This window comes from Dasypus novemcinctus, chromosome 14 (genome assembly GCF_030445035.2).
Source record: "Dasypus novemcinctus isolate mDasNov1 chromosome 14, mDasNov1.1.hap2, whole genome shotgun sequence".
Classification (NCBI taxonomy): domain Eukaryota; kingdom Metazoa; phylum Chordata; class Mammalia; order Cingulata; family Dasypodidae; genus Dasypus; species Dasypus novemcinctus.
In genome coordinates, this window is record NC_080686.1 from 49,434,771 (window position 1) to 49,455,575 (window position 20,805).

A 20,805-nucleotide genomic window follows, 5' to 3' on the forward strand; every position below is an offset into this window, starting at 1 on the left:
TTTAGAAATAACCTCAATTTTTAAAAATCAAATTGCATCTGAGTTCATCTTCATAGTGATCAATACATTAAATTGACAGTCTTATCTATAAATGAGATCCAAAAATTTTATAAGCACTTTCTGGATGACGTAGAGGAAGAAAAGAATTATTGTGATTCATGGAGAAAATATGGTTTAATCATTTTGAAGAAGGGGAGAAGAGCAGGTATTCCATGTTTTGTGTTTCCTAATCCATTCATTTAAAAAAAAATTTTTTTTTATTTTTAAAGAAGCTTTTGGTTACATAACTGTTACATTAAAAATATAGGGAATTCCCATATACCCCACTCCTTCTCCCTCCCATGGTTTTCCACATTAACATCTTTCATTAGTGTGGTACATTTGTTACAATTGATGAACACATAGTCACATATTGAAGCATTGCTACTAACCATGGACTATAGTTTATATTATAGGTTGCACTTTGCCCCACACAATTTTATAGGTTTTGACAAAATATATAATGGCCTGTATCATCATTGCAATGTAATACAGGACAACCCAATTTCCCAAAAATGCCCCCATGTTATACCTATTTTTCCATCTTCCTCCCCTCAGAACCTCTTGTGGCCACTGCCTTTACATCAGTGTTACAGGTTCTTCCATTGCTAGAATAAAAATTCTGTAATAGAGTAATTATAGATTAATAAGAAGTCTACTTTAGTCCACTGTTCATTCCCCAATCTTGAGGATTTGGGGTGATGTTGTCCATTCTCTTTCTGATTGAGAGGGGGCTTTGATCCCATGAGGCAGATGGATTGAACTATCTTGCTTATAGTTGTAGATATTCTCTGCTTTTTAGGATGTGCACTGTCCATCATAATCCTTTGTTAGTTGTACTCAGTGTGTCCAACGAATTGGAGAGAAGGTTTTGCAACTCTGCTGAGATGCAGGGCTCACAGCACAGGAACAGCACAGGAACAGACCAAGGTCTTTGGGACATATATTTAACAAGTGTAATGCTAATTGTAGGTTCAAATAAAAGAGGCAGAAGAACCATGTGTAGGGAAATTATAAATGAGTCTAACTCTCTTGTACTGGGAACATAAATTTCAAAGTAAGGTCCACTGACAGGGTGCTGAATTTCTGATTGTCTGCCCTGCTTATAATGTCTCTAGAGCCCTCAGAAGCAGCTTTGTTTGAGGTCCTGTTTGCTGTGGCAATCAATAAGATCCTGCTGAAACATGCATAAGCATAACCTCTGGAATGACCTCCTGACTCACTTTGAAATCTCTTAGCCATAAAAACTCATTTGTATTTAATATTTTCCCCTTTTGGTCAAGGTCTTTTTCCAGAAGCATCACTATTCAGGGCTTAGTAATAATCCTTTAGTGCCAGGGAGGCTTATTCACAGGGGTCATGTCCCACGCTGGGGGTGGAGTTGGGGGAAGGTAGTGAATCTACTTGCTGAGTTTGGCTTAGAGAGAGGCCACATTTGAACAACAATGAGGCTTTCAGGAGGTAAGTCTTAGACAATATATAATACTAGGCTAGGTTTCAATTTCACAAGAAAAGGTTCATAATATAATCATTTATATCAAGGGCCTGGTGTAATGGGCTGACCTCCTTCAATAAGAATACCGCTATACTTGGGGGAATACTTGGTGCTCTGTTAGAGAGTATAGCAGGACTCCTCAGGCTGGGAATTAAATATTCTTTGGTTATTGTGTGGGTTTCCACCCACTGAGACAATGCCCCATGACCACTTGAACATATTCATATGCATGCCATAGAGGCATGCCATAGAGCCATGCCACAGGTGCACACAAAGCCAAAAGAATAACCAAATGAAATTAATAGTAAATATTAACAAAAATTAGAAAAAAATTTATTCAATATGTCTTTCATCACTGTAAGATGTTATCTTCTATGTATATGCCAATTCTGTGTGTTCCCTCAGTATCTTATTTTTTTTTGTTTTACCTTCAAAGAAGCCTTAGATTATAGAAAAGTCATATAGAAAATATGAGACATTCCCATATTCCTAATGCCCTTCCCCTCACCCATTCTCCCCTATTAATAAAATTTACATGTGGATGGTACATTTGTTACAATTGATGTGCAAATATTGCTACTAACCACGGTCAATGATTTACATTTTGTCCTGTACACTTTTGACAAAATTTAAAATGGCCTGTATCCATTATTGCAAGGTCATGCAGGACAATTTCAATGCCCTGAAAATGCCCCATATTTCGTCTTTTCTATTCTTCTCTCCCCTTCCCCTCAGACCCTGTTTGGTCTTTTTATTTAGGATGAAGTTTCCCTGTCCCAGTCGTCTAGGTCTTCTTTTTTTTTTTTTTAAAGATTAAAAAAAAATTTATTTCTCTCCCCTTCCCCCCACCTCCCCTGCCCTAGTTGTCTGTTCTCTTTGTCTATTTGCTTCATGTTCTTCTTTTGTCTGTTTTTGTTGTTGTTAGCGGCACGGGAATCTGTGTTTCTTTTTGTTGCGCCATCTTGCTGTGTCAGCTCTCTGTGTGTGTGGCACCATTCTTGGGCAGGCTGCACTTTCTTTTGCGCTGGGCAGTTCTCCTTACGGGGCGCACTCTTTGCGTGTGGGGCTCCCTTACTTGGGGGACACCCCTGCGTGGCAGGGCACTCCTTGTATGCATCAGGACTGCACACGGGCCAGTTCCACATGGGTCAAGGAGGCCCGGGGTTTGAACCGCAGACCTCCCATGTGGTAGACGGACACCCTAACCACTGGGCCAAGTCCGCTTCCCTAGGTCTTTTGTACCCTCAGTTCTATTTGTCAATTTTTTCTTTCAAATTGATCTTGGACATTTCATGTTCAGTCAATTCTTAGGTACTTTTGTTGTTTTTCTGGTATTTCATTAGGGTCTTTTCTTTTGTCATACTTCTATTTGGTTCTTCTTTTTGAAACATACAAAGATTTCTATATATTTCCTTGGTGCCTAGCTGCATTAATAAATTCTCTTAAAATTTTTATTTTTATGTTTTTGTAAAATGATGCCAAGTTTTCTTAGGTAAGTAATTATATCATCTACTAACAATGATAGTTTGCCTCCTCCTTTTCAGTTTTTATAACCTTATTTATTTTCTCTTCTGAGTGTGTTGGCTTGTTCTTCCAGGAATGAGCTCTTGGAGACATGTTGGCATGGGATTTTCCTGATGTCCTGATCATAGCTGATTGATCCAGGTGTGCCTACCTCAGTGCAGGGCCAATTCACTTTTTTGGATTTTGAAATTTGGAACTGACAAACCCGTAGACTAGAAATCATTTGAACTGCATGCTATTAATGACATTACTCTAAGACGTTCATAAATTCCTGTTCCTGAAGTTCCCAGAGGTGTCCCTGATTCCTGTCCTTTCCAAAGCATAGGCTTTCACTCTTAGAGGCTATGTGTGTGACCATCCTAAAATAAATCCTGTCCCTCATCCTATCCTTTAAAAAGCTAGCCAGAATTGTTTTTTGTTCCTTAAAAATAAAAGAGCTATAATTAACAAGCCCATTTTACAGATCAGGAAACTGAGGCTTAAGGCAATTACATAAGATTAAAATTTTTCATAACAGTAAATAGTAGAGGTGGGATATTATTACGTTGTAAACAAAAGGAAGCCTAGATCAGAGGAGTTGTATGTAAATATTAGGCACAATTGGTTGTGCCAAATGGTAGGTACACTCAAATTGATACTCAAATCAGGTGGTGGACGCTCCTTAAAAATATGGCAAATTTATTATTTGAAGAATATTAAACTCAAAATATTTAATATTTCCACTGCTTTCTTTGTTGCTACTGATAATATCTAATCATGCCTCCCATTTATGGGGTACTTACATGTGCAAGGCCATGTGCTAAATATTTTGCGAATATTATCTCATGTAAGCCTTATAACAATCCTATATGAATGAGCTCTTAGTGTCACTCAACAGTAACAGGCATATAAATATAGAGAGAAAACCAAAATAGGTAAGAGTTAACATTAATTGGACAGATGTTTTGTGCTGTTAAGTGACTGACAGGACTAGGCTCCTTCCCTTGTCTCCGTAATAGCCACAACTTTCAGAAGCTGTAAATTCGTTATTAACCTGCCCCATTGTGAAAGGGCGACCAACCGTTTACTCAGAAGAAGCCGCATCCGGTGACATAGAACAGCCCCTGTCCTGAGCCTACATGTCCAGATACAGTTTATTTTCTCACAAGAATAGACAAAGAAGCCACTTGATTCCACCAACCCCTCCTGCACCCCTAGAATTCACTGCCCTAGCCCATCCCCCATCCATCCCTATAGGCCCTCAGGTCTTACCTAAGCCCCAACCCACTTGCACTGACTAAGCGTGTTCCCGCCTATAGACAGATGTACTGTATAAATTCATGGCTGTCTCTGCCAGAGGTGCCATGTCCCTGCCATGCTGGGTCTGAAGAATAAACTTCAGCCCCCCTGCATTGGGAGAGTTTCCCAATAAAGCCTTGCCTGCAATTGCTGGTTAGATATGGTGCTGGAAACCTGGGACCTGGGAATAGGAGCCCCCTGCCACTATACCTTGCAACTGGGAAGCATCGAGCAGTGGCATCTCCCTCAGGCTTACTCCCAGATCCTGGTTGGTGAGCTTGTTGCCTGATTTTGGAAAGAGCAAGCAATGGGCAGCAGCAGTTTGCCTGGACTTACTCCTTGATCCTGATCATGCAAGTCTGGGTCCTTTTCACCCTCTCCCGGTGCTCCTCAGAGTGAACCCCAGAGACACATGGGATTGCGTTGAGACTGGCAGATTGGTGAGAGACCTACCCTTGCCACTGCTGTAGCTCCATCCAACACCAGACTCTGATTACCAGCTGGCTGAGTTAAGGAAATTCTCCTCTGGAGGATCCTGTTCTTTCTCCCATTGTTTTCTCCACAAATCCTAGCGAGGTCAGTGATCCTCTTCATTTTTGGGGACCACAGCAAGTGCTTGACTTGCATCCCCAGAAGTCCCTCAGAAATCAGAGATGTCTGGTCCTGCGTGTGGACTTCCTGCCAATAAGGTTCTCTGACTCACTGGGGGACACCTGACTTGCTCAGTTAATCTTTGAGAGTTCCTGACCTCATCACAGCTTCTGAAATGGGAAACACTCCTTCGGCTCCTCCAAAAACTACACGGCTGGGCTACCTCCTTCAGAACCTTAAAACCTTGTATCACTGGTCTCCGCGTCCCAATTGTCTCACCCCAACATCTAAGGATGCCCTCTCTCTGTGATTTTCCAGTCTTCAAAATAATCCTATGAGATGGTATTATTTCCATTTTACATGTACGGTAACTGAGGCATATAACTAACTTGTCCCCTTTGGCATAGCTAGTTAATGACTGAGTCTACCTGGTCCTTCATATGATAACTGTAGTGCAGGGCTGCTGTAGATGATTAATGCCTTTAAATTGGTTATTAACATAGTCCTTAGACAGGAGGGGCCAGTGCCCTCTCTCTGTCCTGATTATCATTCTTTGTTATTCTTTTTTAGTTTCTGAGTCAAATGCTGATTCACTTCAGTGTTTCAAGTTCCAACTTCCTCATCTCATTGTGATCTATGACAGACCTTGTGGCACTGGCCCCTCTCCTGTGGCTGAGCATGATATACTCGTTTCAGAGGAAAAGGAAAGGAACTGGATTTGGGGGCAATGCTTATTATATGCCAGGAACCATCATAAAGGCTTTGCATATTTTTATGATGTAATCTTTAGAACAATTGTCATAACTAGTCACTTTACATTAATTACAACCCTCTCAATAATCATAGGAAATTACTCTCACCCTCAAATTTTAGGAATGAATAACCAAAGTCTTATTTAATTTAAAAAAACTAAGATCCCACACCCAGGAAGTATCAGAGATGAGTTTCTAACTCAGGTGCACATGGCTTCAAAGACTGTTTCTTTTCTATACTTTGCTGTCTCTCACCTTTACTCTAAGTACTGCGAACAGTCTAAATTAGAAGAGATTTCACTCTTGGAAACATGGTACAAACACTGTACAGAACTGTGAACAAGAAGGTTCTGAGGGGCTCAGCCTATCAGAGAGTCCCTTGAAGGTTCTGCTTTATGATGCTCTGAAGAAAAGAGCAACCATTTGCCTCCCAAGTAGCCTCTGATCAGCGGCTATGAACCAGCGAAGATGCCTATGTCTCCTCTGCCAGCCGCTATCATAGCTCATATGACAGCTGTTAGCAATGTGCCTCCTCCTCCACAACGCAGCATACCAAGTGAGCGGGGGCATACTTTGAGGGTTGCATTCATTTATCATTTTTTCAGTGGCCACAGACATAAGAAGTGGGGCATTTTATGGTGGGAAGGGTCTTTGAGAATCTTATGGACTAGTGGATCAGAAAGAACATTGATGTGTAAATCCTGCTTTATCTACTTAGAAGCCATTTCAATTCTTTAGTTCTCAAATATTTTTTTTCTGTGTAAAATGGGGATCTTTCTGAACTCTTTGAGGTTTAGATGCATTGAAATACTTTTAAAGAAGTGAGAGACCAAAGGTTCAGAGAGGTCATGTGGCTCTTGATCGAAGAGGTCCCTTGTTTCTGGCAGGTCTCCTTGTCTCTACCCAGAGTCTGCCTTACTACCCCTTGTGGCCTACTTAATACTTACTTTTCACTGAGCGAAGTCACATTGCAATTTACAAAGAAAAAAGATAAGTCCAGTTTTTTGACTCAAATTTATTTCCATTTCATTTTGTTATTTCCTAGTTCTATGTTTTATCATGGCATAGGAATTAAAAATACGGAGTTAAGTTTTGTGATATTTAGGCAACTCAGTCTTTTCTTATTTTATGCAGTCTAGTCAAAGAACAGTTTCTAAAGACTGAAAACACTTTTTGCTATAGTCATCATATTCATAGATGTAGTATTTAAACACCAATGTACTGACTAGTACTATGTAAGTCTCAATGATTTAAAATTTCCTTTAGCTAACAAAGGTAATGCTGAACCTTTTGACTTCAATAAAGCATTTACTCTACTGATATTCATTGTGTAGATTTATTTGAATTGAAGAAGCTAACAGCCATCCTGTTACCTTCCTGTGAGAGTTAATTATTTCAACTATACATATGTGTATTTATTTATCAAGGCTTATAGTCTCCAGGGACAAAGGTCCACAGGCAGCAGTTGATGGCCTTTGAAGGGATGTAAATATGTCCTGAGCAGTGTTAGATTTCTTTTCTAAACCAAATAAATTCCTAAAGATGTCCCTTTTATGTGCTTTTGTTATTATTGTGAAAAATTCTTGTACTTAGTAAAAGTTTGTATTTTTATGCAAATAAAAATAAGTATTAAATAACTTTTGCCCCAAACCAGAGCTTCTCCTATTCAGATTTTATTTTGTAAAAGAAAAAAAGTTACCGTGTCACCATAAGATGATTTTTTTTTTCCAGCCTAGGAAGCTAAATAGCTACGAGTGAAAAGAGCAAATTAATTTAGAATCAATGGGACAAGATATGAACTACTCTCTAATGTCTCCCAAGGACTCTTAACTCCTGTGAAGTGATTAAAAGGTGAAAAATCAGCAGCAATTTAGATATCAGAACTGAACAGGGCATCATGGAAAGCATTGGAGCTCCTGATTTTCTCCTTAGAGGTTCTTACGTGATGCTCTGTGTCTGTGGTTTTTCTTTGAGGACACGTCCTGCTAGCTTAACAACGGTGTCTCTGTGTTAACTCTAGCAAGTCCACAGTTTCCTTTGCTCCTGAGAGGTTGTGAGCTGGGATAGAGAATCTAGCATATTCTGTCACTCCTGTAACAATGATAACAATGATTTTGTGAAAGCTTCTTATGTGAAGGTCACTTTCCATCTATCCTATGAATGAACCTAAATTATTAGGTGGATATAAATGCAAATGATTCAACATGCAATGGGCATAAATAGGAAGGCTCAATTAAGGAGGTAAAAAATCCAGCTACAATATATATTCATGTTTACTTTGCATACAGTTAGGTTAGATTGAATGATCACATCTATCTACTATATACATAGTCATATGTGAACAACATTTATCAGGTACTTTCTAGAATAATGTGCAAGCATTTTGCACATTAAATTATTTCATTTATTTCTCACAAAACCCTTTATAGACTGTGGTAGGCAGAATAATGGCTGACTCACAGATGTTCATGTTCTAATCCCCAGAACTTGTAACATTACATGGCAAGAGGAAATTAGAATTTTATGTGGAATTAACTTTGCTAATCAACTGACTGTGAGATGCAGAGCATCAGCTTGGTTATCCAGGTGGGCCAAATTAATCACAAACATCCTAATAAGTGAACGAGGGAGGCAGAAGAGTCAGAGAAAGAGATGTGAGGAGAACTCAACCTGTCCTTGTTGGTTTTGAAAATGGAAGGAAGGTACAAACAAAGGAAGGTGGGCAGTTTCTAGAACTTGGAAAGGGTAAGGTTTTGGATTCTCCCCAGAGCCTCCACAATTAACAGAACTCTGCTGACACCTTGATTTTAGCCTAGGGGACCCATTTCAGACTTCCAACCCCCAGAACTGAAATACAATAAATTTGTGCTGTTTTAAGCCACTAAATTTGTGGAACTTTGTTATAGCAGCACTAGGGAATCAATACAAGGTCCGTTTCACAATTAAAGGAGGCTTAGGTTTCATAATGTGCCTGAGATTCATGCAATTGTCCAGTTGTAGAGGCTGTTTATCACATCATCCATGTGATGAACTCTCTCTGCTTTTAAATAGAACAAACTAAAAACAACAATGGCAAAATCAGCAGTATTCTAGGTTTTTCTTACCTACCACCCTGAAATCCCCTGCGCATTTTATCAGTTAAATGAATTAGATACATAGGGATTTTTGTATTTTGCTATTTTGGCTACTTAGACATGCTTGATTTAAAGTAGAGAACATACCACACATCTTCAAACCGCACCCCACTGGTGTCTTGTTAACTCTGAAATTCAGACTCAAAGATACTCCAAGTAGTTAAGCTTCTGAGTTAGTTTAGTGCTTCATATTTTTCTTTGAAACTTTCAAGTCTTCTGTAGTCTCTCTGAATTGGGTCTCAGTATTCTCAGCTAGCTAACCCTGAAAAAGGAATGAGTTGTTCTTGCAATAAAAAATGTCTTGCCACTTTTTATTCTGGATGAGATTGTTTTAAAAATCTTGTAGGTTAGCAAAACCTACAGTATTTTCACCTGGGTCAAATAGCATCTGGTCCAGGTAAACACATGACCCGTAATTATTATAAGTTGATTCCCTGAAGAGACAGAAGGGAGGGAAAATGTGATTTTATTTTATTTTATAGATAGAAAACAGGAAGCTGTCCTTTAACATTTTGTAGGAGGAAGATACTTTTACATTTATGGTAGGAGTATGGTCTAGTTATATCTTTGGTTTGGTTAATATGCTGCATATCTGTTTTCTTCATGCTTCTTAGGCTTATCCTGAGAAAGAATGAGTTCAAAACTGTGCTTTACATTGTGACTAGTGGTTGATCTGGGAGAAAGAGAATGCCTGTGCTTCTCAAGAAACAAAAGTTCTTAAGATATTTGCAGGTACATCTTGTTCTAATATATGAGGATATAGAAGGAAAAAAGGGTTCAAGAGAAAACAGGAGACACTTCAGGAATTCAGAAACTAGGTAGTCCTCATATGAATGTTTTCTTTGCTCTTTTTCATTTTATAGTGTACATTAACAGAACACCTGAAAAAAATGTGTCCTCATTCCTAAGATTTCAAGGGCATTTCCTGTAATTTGAGAGGCTTTCTGATTTTTAGCAGCTAAAGATTACAGGAGTTTCAAAATATGTACTTATCTGAAAAAGTGAATATTGCATGTTTTAATGTTTCAAACCACTCAAATCCTAGGAGAGCAGGTGAGAAAAAGATTTGTTAGTGGAGAAGAAAAGATAGCAAAGCCGAATGTAATATATAAAGAAACAAATTAAAAAAAACCCACCCAAAACAGAAATAACAATGAAATTTCCAAGAAGGAACAAAAGATGGAAAATACAGTTGAGTATTTGTGTATGTTCCTGTGTTTGTCTACTCAATAATAGCCCCTATGGAAAATGCCATCATGAAATTTAGGAAAAGAAGTGTTAGAAAGTTGTTTTCTCAACTTTAGCTTTCAGTGTAAAAGTCATTTTCTTTCAGTTTTTAAAATCCCAACAGAAAGGATGTTTTGTTGAAAAGCAAAGGTGGTTTCTTCTCTTCCTCCTCCTCCTCCCTCTTCTCCTCCTCCTCCTGCTGCTGCTGTTTCTCCTTCTGCTTCTTTTTTCTCATCACTACCATAACTGTATTTCAATTTACTTGTACTTTTGGGCAGAAAATCTTGAGTGACCTTTAGAAATTAAGTTATAGGAAATTAAACTTGAGTTCAATTATGGCTGGGAGTTCAGACAGGAAACTGAAGCGAACTGAAATGCACATCAAATCTTTACACTCAAGGTCACCTTTGTTCACCCAGAGTTTCAGGCAACTGCTTGCCCTCCTCAGCAGTTTCTCTCAAGTATCTCTTGCCTCATCCTCTATTCTTCAGCCACCTGCGTGTGTCCTTCATCACTGAATTGATCTTTGTTCTTCCTTCTGAATATATTTTGAGCCAGGTTACTTAACTGATATGATTAGAAAAGAAATTTTGTCAAGTTAACTTTCATCTCAAATTGTCAGGCTCCTACTTTTCTCCAAATTTCAGATTAAAATCAGTTTCGTCAATCTGGCATTTAAATCTGTCATGATCTAGTTAAAAGTAATCTCTCTTGTCTGAGATCTTACACTGGCATCGAGATAACGCTTCACTGCAGCTCAGATGCTTTGATTGACGTTTCTTACACCCATCTGCAATGCGATCAGGGGCCAGGGGACCTTCTTAGGGTTTATGAAACATTCAGAGGGCTCTGCTTGGCACAACTATTCAGAAGGATGTAGCATAGAAATCATAGTCTTTGAGAAAGGTAATGTCAGGCACTCCCGCTATGTAGGAGTATTCCTCCCTGCTGTCTAGGCAGCAGCTCAAACCGGGCATATTTGGCCTCTAGGGGGTAAGCTTAAATTCAAGGAAATGAGAGTTACATAGGACATCCTTTATATTGATCTGGCTTAAAAGCCTCAGACCTGCAGGAGCCAATACCCCATAAAAATTCCATAGGGACTTCTTCCAGGTTTCCTGCAAGGGACCTCTCAGTTACATCAGGTGTTTATTGACCATCTGTAGTTCCTCCCAGTCTAGATGCAACTCACCAATCAGAGATCATTGCTATCATAAGCAATGTTGCCTACTACATAGCTGACACCCTACCTTTATTTGGTTTGCAGGGAAGAGGGCTGGAGAATTAATCCTGGAACTAATTCTCATGTTGAGAGCAAAATTTCCCTTGAACCATCATAATCCTCACCATACTCAGGCCTTAGCTCATGTTTCCTCTCCTGGGGGCTCCTCCCTATCTCACTCTCTTTGTTCCTGTCATTCCAGTTCTTCAAAGTTCTGTTCACCTACTTTAATCTCCAGAAAGAAAGAAATGCTCCTGACCTCGCTAGTAAGAAGTAATGTCTTCCATGGCTTTGAACTCCGTTAGCACTTTCTCTATACCCTTTTATTATTCTTATCCCTTTCAATCTCACAGTAGATACCGTGTATATGTATACAGCATATATCTTTGGGCTATCACTCTTATTGGATTAATATATTAAGATAAGTGGTTACGCTCCACATGTCTTTCTATCTCCAAGGCCTAGCACAGGGGTGTTAGTAAATGAAAGGAATAATGAATTTGAGGAAAATAACACATGCACCAGGTACAAAAGCATATTGAAAAGTTAAGTGAGTCTTCCTCCCAACCCTTATCCCTAGTCTTGCTACCCAGAAGTAATGACCATTAAAATTATGATTTTGAAGAAATTTGCCATGCATATTCATATGTGTGTGTGCTTTTGTATGAGTGTGTGTATAATCTTGTGTTTTAGCACATGGTAGACTGTTTTATTACCCTATTCCATAACTCTATTTTCACTTAAAATATTGTGAAGACCTTCCAGGTCAGCATATACATATGCCTCTTGTTTATTTTAGTGACAATATTTCTTTGTTTGAATTCATCAAAATCCTACTGATGAGTGTGTCAGTTATTAAACTATTGTGTCTCATTTTCAAATGCACCCTTCTATATTCTGCCTCTTGAAGCTGGGCGTGGGACTCTGCAAGACACACTTTTTCCCTTCGTCATCTGGCTTGCTGTTAACATCTATCAATGCGGGCTCTTAGAGGGAGACTGGAAGGCAGGAGGAGGCATAGATTAGGAACATGTTTGTTCTTTTGCTTTGTTTCTGTTTTATTTCCTGTACCTATGGGTGACACCCCAACAATATGTCTTCTTCACCCAAGCAAGGACTGTTTGTCCCAGTAGCAGCAATTGATTCACTTTAGAGTTTTCTCAACATCCCCAGAAATAGTCTCATATCACCCCTGCTGAAGCCAGCGTCAGCTGGCTGTGCCCTGTCCTCAAGTGTGCGTCCTAGCTTTATAGGGTTGTCGCTCTGAGCTTCTCAGTTTTAGTATTCAACATCTTTCCTTTGTTCCATCAGCAAAAATGGTGGGGTAACTGCTTCCTGCATCACCATGCATCACTGGGCTATGTAATGTATCTGGTGTGGTTTCTGCCTCCCAACTACTTGACCCTGACTGGTATATGGGAATTTGTTTCTAGCTGCTGTTTAAAGACTAAATAAACATCCTATATATGCTTTTGAGTTGATAAGCAAGTATATTAATAGAACTGCAAGGCCAAAGAACGTGTGCATTTTAAATTTTGATAACAATTAACAAATTGTCTTTAAAGAGGTTGTACTAATCTCTAGTCCTATCATCAGTATATGGAATTATCTGTTCACAGTATTTTCACCAGTATAGTGTATTATAAAACTTACTTTTTTCATTAAATTTGTTAAAAATATTTATTATTGTTTAAATTTTTTTAAATTTACTGAAGAGAGAGGTTTAGCACCTCTGCACACATTTATTGCTATTTGTATTTATGTGGACAGCCTGTTCATGCCCTCAGCCCATTGATATGGGAGGGTTTATATTTTCCCTTATTTGAATGAGTTCTTTGTGTGTAAAAGAAATTAGCCCTTTGTCCTATATTTTTCAAATATTTTTCTCAGTTTGCATTTGTCTTTTATCTTTATGATGTTTGTGTCATAAGATGTTTAAAAATGCTCGTGTTTTTGTGTCCTCTATTTACTGATCCTTGCTTAGAAAGTGATTTTCCATGCCAAGATTTAAAAATAATTCTCAATATTTCTTTTAGTACTAATATAATTTTATTTTCTAATGTTAAGCTCATTAAATACTTGATGTATCTGGGGTTTATTTTGGTCTATAATAGTAAGGTATAACTCCAACTTAATATTTTTCCAAATGACCAACCATCTGCTCTAATACCATTTGTTGAGTCATCTATCTTTTTCTTATTAATTTGAAATGCCACTTTTTGTTACATGCTAAATTTTCATAGCCATTCTTGATCTATTTCTGGAATCTATTATTTACTTTTTCTGTTCGCCTCTTGTCTATTCATGCATCAGTGTCAAACGGAAATACAATATATTTCAATATCTGATAAGATTAACCCCTACTGATTACTTCTTTTTATAAGATTTTTGCTGACCTCTTATTTATTTTTCTGTGTGAATTTCAGGAATACTTGGGATTTTCAACAAATAATCATTTTGATATTTTAATTGGAAATATGTTAAATGTAACACCTTATTATGGAGAACTGACATATTTATGATATTGAATATTCCTATTCAAGAATTGGTATCTTTATAATCTTGATTCTTCCTACTTCCAATTTATGCAATTGTCCTTTTAAATGCTATCCCATAAAATTTATTCCTGTATACTTTATGTTTTTCCTTTGCTATTATGAATGAGATCTTTTTTCCCATCATCTGTTCTAACTGCAAACTCAGTATTTCAGGAAGATAATGACTTTTTAAAAATGTTAAAAAATGTTTTTGAAAAAGTTGGAAGTACAGTAAAAAGAAACTGACTTTTCCTGGCCAATTTAACACCCATCATCTCCAAATATTTTAGTGTAAATTTTCTAAAAATAAGGACACTCTCTTACATAATCACAGCATAACCATCAAAGTTGGGAAGTCAACACTCCATCACTGTTATTTAATCCTTAGACCCCATTTGAATTGGCCAATTGACATTATAATGTTCATTATATTAAAAGGATCTGATTAGAAAATTCATTATTTAGTTGTTATATCTCTTCAGAGATGATAAAATTTCCCTATCATATCTCTTCAATTTCCTTCAATCTGGAATAATTTCTCAGTTTCCCTCGTCAAAACTTGCCTACTCTTTATTATATAGTTGCCAGAATAATTCAGCCTTAGTTGAATGTATAAGTGGATTCTTCATTCTGTGCTTTCTAGGCTCAATTTAATGGTAAAGTAGGGTTTTTTCAAGAAGGGCTCATGGTGTTATACATTCTGTGAGATCTTACATGTTGGAAAATACTTACCTTTACATTTATATTTTGGGGGGACTAAAGTTCATGAGCCATATTTTTTCTTCCCTGAGACTGCTTTATAGATCCTGCTTTACTGCTTGTTAGGACACTGCTGGGGTGAAGTCTATGGCCAAACTGAGTTTTCACAAGTATAGGAGACTTGTCTTTCATCTGGATGCTAAGATAATTATGATTTATGTATCTTTAAAATCTAGTAACATCACCAGGATGGGTCTTTTTGTAATAATATTTATTTCCTCACATACAGTTCTTTATATGGAAAATGTACTGTATTTTAAAGTTTTTTTCTGTGCCATTAGTCCTGTTTTCTTATTCAGGAATACTTATATAGTATTTTATCTCTTGCCTTTTGAAAATTTCCTGTTTGTTTTGGTATGTCTCTATGTTGAAGATATTTTGTTAAGCCTCTAATCTCATTTTTTTCCTGTTTTTAATGTGGATTTAATTTCTATCATTATTTGTTTCTTTTCTTTCCTAAATATAGTCTGTTCATTTGTAATCTCTATTTTCTTTTTTTATTTAGTACCTTGTTGCTCTTTGAGTTTTTCTCATCAAGGCCATATAACAATAATAATAATATTTTGTTATGATGAAGGAACATAGAGCTTTCTTCCAACTTTTTGGCACAATTCTTCAGATGCATATTATTTTTTATTTGATAAGTTAGTTATTTTTCACTCTTTTCCTTAAAGTATTTTGTACTTTTGAATGGTGATTATTTTTCCAGGTAGGTTACTTGCTGAAAAAAAATAGTGGCATGGAGGTGTGCTTGTGTGTGTGTGTGTGTGAGCGCACCATATTGCAGACAGAATAAATCTTCTTGTATGTTAACTTTGAACTTTCTCATCAATTTTTCTGTTCTCTTCCCTAAATCATATGTCCCTAATTAGTGCTGTCATCATTCATATTTCAAAAGTTACTGGGTAGTGCTTTGACCTCTGTTTATTTCTCTTCAATGACTGAGATCATTGTTTCCATACTGATTCCTAATATTTATCCTCTATTTTGCCACCACAGCAACCAAAACCTTGAAAAAAAATTGAGTACAAGTAGAATATTTGCTCATCCCCATCTTCTTAGGCATTCCATGGGCTAAAGGATGCTCCCTAAGTCTGTTGATGTCTTAAGAACTTGCCTATCCAAGTACCGTTTCATTGATTACATGCATCAGGGCTATGTTACCTTCCCCTGGAGAAAGCTGCCTATTTCTTCAAATGAGGAGGTATGGATATGCTTTTGTAGCTCTCCCAAGTTTCACTATTTGGCTTATGTTTTTCAGAGTTTTAGTTAGGAAATATGGTGAATTCTCAATTTTATTGAAGATCATGTTTTCTTTCACCCTTTGCTCTGTTATATGGTAGATTCTTTGTCAAAATCACCTGATTTATTATTATTTTTAAAGAAGCTGTAGATTAAATGAATTTTACATAAAAAATATAGGGATTCCCATATACATCCTTCTCTCTCCTTCCTACACTTTTCCGCATTAACATCTTTCATTAAAGTGGTACATTTGTTACAACTGATGAACTCATGTTGAAGTAGTACTAGCCATGGTCTTTAGTTTACATTATAGTTTACACTTTGCACTGCACAATTTTATAGTTTTGACAAAATGCATAATGGCCTGTATCCATCATTGCAATGTCATGCAGAACAATTCCGATGTCCCCAAAAAGCCTCATGTTACACCTATTCTTCCCTCTTCCTCCACTCAGAATCTCTGAAGACCACTGTCTGTGTATCAATGTTACAAGTTATTTAATTACTAGAATAACAATAAGTTTACTTTAGTCCATAGTTGCAATTTCTCTTTATGTTTGTTCATTCCTCAGTCTTGAGGATTTGGGGATGGTGATGCCCATTCTGCTTCCAATTGAGAGGGGACTTAGATCCCATGGGGTAGATGGGTGGAACTGTTGCTTGCAGTGTAGATACTTTCTCTTTTTTGAGATGGGCCTTGTTCATCATCAACCTTCTGTTAATTGTCCTGGGTAAGTCTGATGAATTGTAGGGTCGGTGTTGGCTGCAACTTTGCTGATATTCAGGGCTCAATCAGTATATGAACAGCCAGATTTGAGTCTCTGGGATACATATTTAATAGGCATAGTGCTAATTATAGGTTCAAATAAAAGGAGCAGAAGAACCATGTGTAGGAAAATTATAAATGAGTCCAACTCCAATACATTGGGGATTTAGGTTATCATATATTCCAAGGTATGGCCCCACTGATAGGGTGCCAAATTTCTGAGATTGTCTTCCTTGCCTATAGCACCCAGATGTCTCTAGAGCTGTCAGGAGCTCGTTTGAGGCACTGTTTACTGCTGCAGTCAGTGAAATCCTCCTAAAATGTGCAAAAGTGTAGCCTCTGGAATGTCCTCCTGACTCACTTTGAAATCTCTTAGCCATAAAAACTCATTTGTACTTAATATTTCCACCTTTCGGTCAAAGTATTTTTCCAAATGCATTGCTAGATGGTGTTTGGTAATAATTCCTCGGTGCCAAGGAGGCTCATACCCGGAAGTCAAGTCACACATTGGGGGGAAGGTAATGAGTTTGTATGCTGAATTTGGCTTAGAGAGAGGCTTCATTAGAGGAACAATGATGCTTCAAGAGGTAACTATTAGGCAATATATAATACTAGGCTAAGTTTCAGTTTCACAAGAATGACATTCGTAAGTACAATCATTTATGTCAAAGGCCTGGCATATTGATATGTCCTCATTTGCTAGGTACTGCTTATGTACTCTAGAGATTCTTACCACTCTATTAGAGAATTTAGCAGGACCCCCCAGTATGGGAATTCAATATTCTTTTGGTTATTTTGTGCATCTTCACTCACCCAGACAACACCCCATAACCACTTGAACACATTCATATTCTGTAGAGTCATGCCCCAGGTATACCTCTCCCCATACATCCCTCCCCACACATCAATGACCCCATACTAGTGATCCTTCCCTGCCATAGTTGTGACTCTTCTCCATCGAAAACCACCCCAAAAACAAAGTAAAAAAAATAAATAACTTAAAAAATCTTGCATTGTATTTTTCCTTTCCATAAAATCTGTTATCTTTTATGTGTAGTGACAATTTCCTCTGTATTTCCCCTCCCCCCCAGTGTCTTATTTTTTTCACTTTATTTTCAAAGAAGCTTTACCAGAAAAGTCACATAGAAAATACAGGGGATTCCCATCTACCCCACCTCCTCCCCCTCTCACATTTCCCCCTTTTAATAACATATTACATGAGTATGGCACATTTGTTACAATCGATGAACAAATATTGAAGCATTGCCACTAACCATTGTCAATGGTTTACATTATGGCTCACAATGAATAGGTTTTTAATGCCAAAAAATTAAATTGATGTGATCTTCAATTTCATGGAGAAGAGAGACAAAATGATTAAAGTATAATACTCTGAAAGAAACAGAACATTTTTCTAGAGTGTTTGGTAGATACTCCGTGAATATCAACTTAATTTTCTTATTCCTAGCTTCATTATTTTTCCTGGATTTGATTATCACTAGATGCCACTTATCATAACCTGACAAATTATAGCTACATTTTTCTTATTTATTTATTAAAATTTAGCAAGTAATATTTATTTAGCTTTAAGTGCTATGATAAATTCTAGATAAATTCTAAGTAAGTAGGAAATAGACCCTAGCCTGAGGGAATCATGATAAATTGAGGAAAACATAGGTATAAGTGGAAAAGTCATGAAGAAATATAATGCTTGCTTTAGTGCAACTATCTTCATAGTGCTATAAACACATAATGGAAAATGCCACTTGCTTTTTCTGGAAAAGATGAGTTTCAAAAACTGTCACAGTTAGGTTAACTTCTGAGGAGGATCTAGAGGATATATGAATTTTTTAAGTTGAGAAAAGAACCAAAGGGAATATCCTAATTCAAGGACAAGAAATGTTTATGGATTAGCTAGAACATGTTACTGAAATATTAATATATGGGGCATGGGAGAGGAAGGTAGGTGGTGGTGTTCAGTGAGGCAAGAGAAGTTAATTTGGGCATGTGAATAAAAAGTATTCTATTTTATATAAAAAGTTTAAACTCTGACTTGTAAAGGATTAGATGGATTTAATCCACAAAGTTATGGGATCACTTTTGCATTTTAGAAAATACCGTGATAGTAGCATGGAGATGGGTTGCAGAGGTAGGAAGCTAGAGTCAAGGAGACTAGTTAGGAGGCTATTGTGATAGTGTAGATGAGACTCAAAGAGCATCTTCAACCAGATATTGTCATGCTGCATGCATGGGAGTGGTGCTCCTTCACCAGGCACATACTGTGTGACCCCATGTGTGGTGGTCCTGATTGGCATTTGGGCTGTAGAGGACATACTTGGAAGATGTTCAGGATACATTCCCAAAGAGGTAGAATTGATGGGCTGTGGTAACATGTTGATCCTAAAATGAAAATGAATAGGATCCAATGGTTGGTGATAGAGTTATTGTGATAGAAATTTTCTTAACCCAGATGGAGAATTCAGGAGGAGGATCAGGTTTTTGAGGGAAAAAGTGTGGGATGTATTTTACGTGAAGTTTTGGGTATCTTGAGTTTGGTTTTCTTGGGGACATTCAAGTGAATATTAAGAATACAGGAGAGAGGTTAGGCTACAGAATTTGCTTTGGGACTAAGTGTGTATGTGATAGGATTTGGACTCAGGAGGACAAGAATGTGACTTTGGACAACATCAGTGCTTATGGGAAGGACATAGGAGGACTCCGTAGAACAGTACGACTAGTCAAAAGTGAACAAATAGATGAGTGTCAGAAAAGCCTAGAAGGAAGAGATCTCATCAGTGTCAAATATCATACTGATGTAAGTATGATGAACACTGTAATGCAGTTATTGTACAAGAAACTATAAGATGTTTGGTGTTCTTAATGAAACTAATTCCAATAAATAATCAAGGCAGAATATAAATCATTGTAGTTGAGAAGTGAATTAATGAGGAAATGGAAACTACTCTTCCAAAAACTTTGGTTATAAGGAGAAGTTCTTTTGATAATTTGTTCTAAAACATTCTCATCTTCTCTTCCTTTTTCAACTAATACATTGATATTTGACCCATTCAGACAAGGGTCAAGAACTAAATAGTTCCACTTGGGTAATTGGACATGTAAATGTGCCAAATTTTATTTATAGGATAGGCACTATTCTTTTGCCTCCGCTTTTTTCCTTTGCTCCTTTTTTAAGAACAGTTGTGGGTTTCGAGAAAATCATGCATAAAATACAGGGTTCCCATGTATCATCCTTTAAGTCATAACTTGCATTAGTGTGGTACACTTGTTATAATTGATGAAAGCATATTTTAATAATTGTACTATTAACTATTGTCCATGCTTTACTTTAGGATGTACACTGTGTTGTATAGTTCCATGGATTAAAAAAATATATATTCCAAATAATATATACATATATATATATACAACTTAAATTTTCCCCTTTATCCACATTCACATATAGAATTCAGTACTGTTAATTACAGTCACAATGTTGTGCTACCATCACCACCATCCAGTACCATACCCTCTCCATCATCTCAAATAGAAACTCTGTAAAATTCAAGTTTTAACTTCCCATTTTTACCTATACTCCATTCCCTGGTAACCTATATTCTAGATTCTGACTCTATGAATTTGATTATTTTAACTATTTCATATCAGTGAAATCATACAATATTTGTCCTTTTGGTATGGCTTATTTCACTCAACATGATGTCTTCAAGGTTCCTCCTGGTTGTCACATGTGTCAGGACCTCCTTCCTTTTAACGGTTGAATAATATTCCACCTGTTGTTTATCCATTCATCAGTTGAATGGACACTTATGTTACTTTCATCTTTGGCAATTGTGAGTAGGGCTGCTATGATCACTGGTTTTCAAATATTTGTCTGAGTCCCTGCTTTCAGTTCTTTTGGGTATATATCTAGAAGGGGGATTTCTGGGTTCATATGGTAATTCTATACTTAACTTTCTGAGTAACCTCCAAACTGTCTTCCACAGTGGCTGCATCATTTTGCACTCCCACCAACAATGAATGAGCATTACTATTTCTCCACATCCTCTCCAATACTTGTAATTTCCTGTTTTTTAAAAATAGTAACCATTCTAGTAAGTGTGAAGTGGTATCTCATTAAAGTTTTGATTTGCATTTCCCTGATGGCTAATGATGTTGGGCATCCTTTCATATGCTTTTTGGCCATTTGTACATCATTTCTGGAGAAATGTCTATTCAAGT

The 20,805-nt window shown here is 37.2% G+C and overlaps 1 protein-coding gene across 2 annotated transcripts in view; it reads left to right on the top strand.

Annotated features, from left to right (window-relative positions):
• The first annotated feature begins 6,119 nt into the window (after nt 1-6,119).
• CNBD1 (cyclic nucleotide binding domain containing 1) overlaps nt 6,120-20,805 on the top strand; it is a 479,949-nt gene continuing 465,263 nt past the window's right edge. For both annotated transcript variants that reach the window (XM_004474779.3, XM_058275701.2), the window contains exon 1: nt 6,120-6,235. In XM_004474779.3, the coding sequence (XP_004474836.2) occupies nt 6,148-6,235 (88 nt within the window). In that variant the 5' untranslated portion in view covers nt 6,120-6,147. The remainder of the gene's footprint in view (nt 6,236-20,805) is intronic.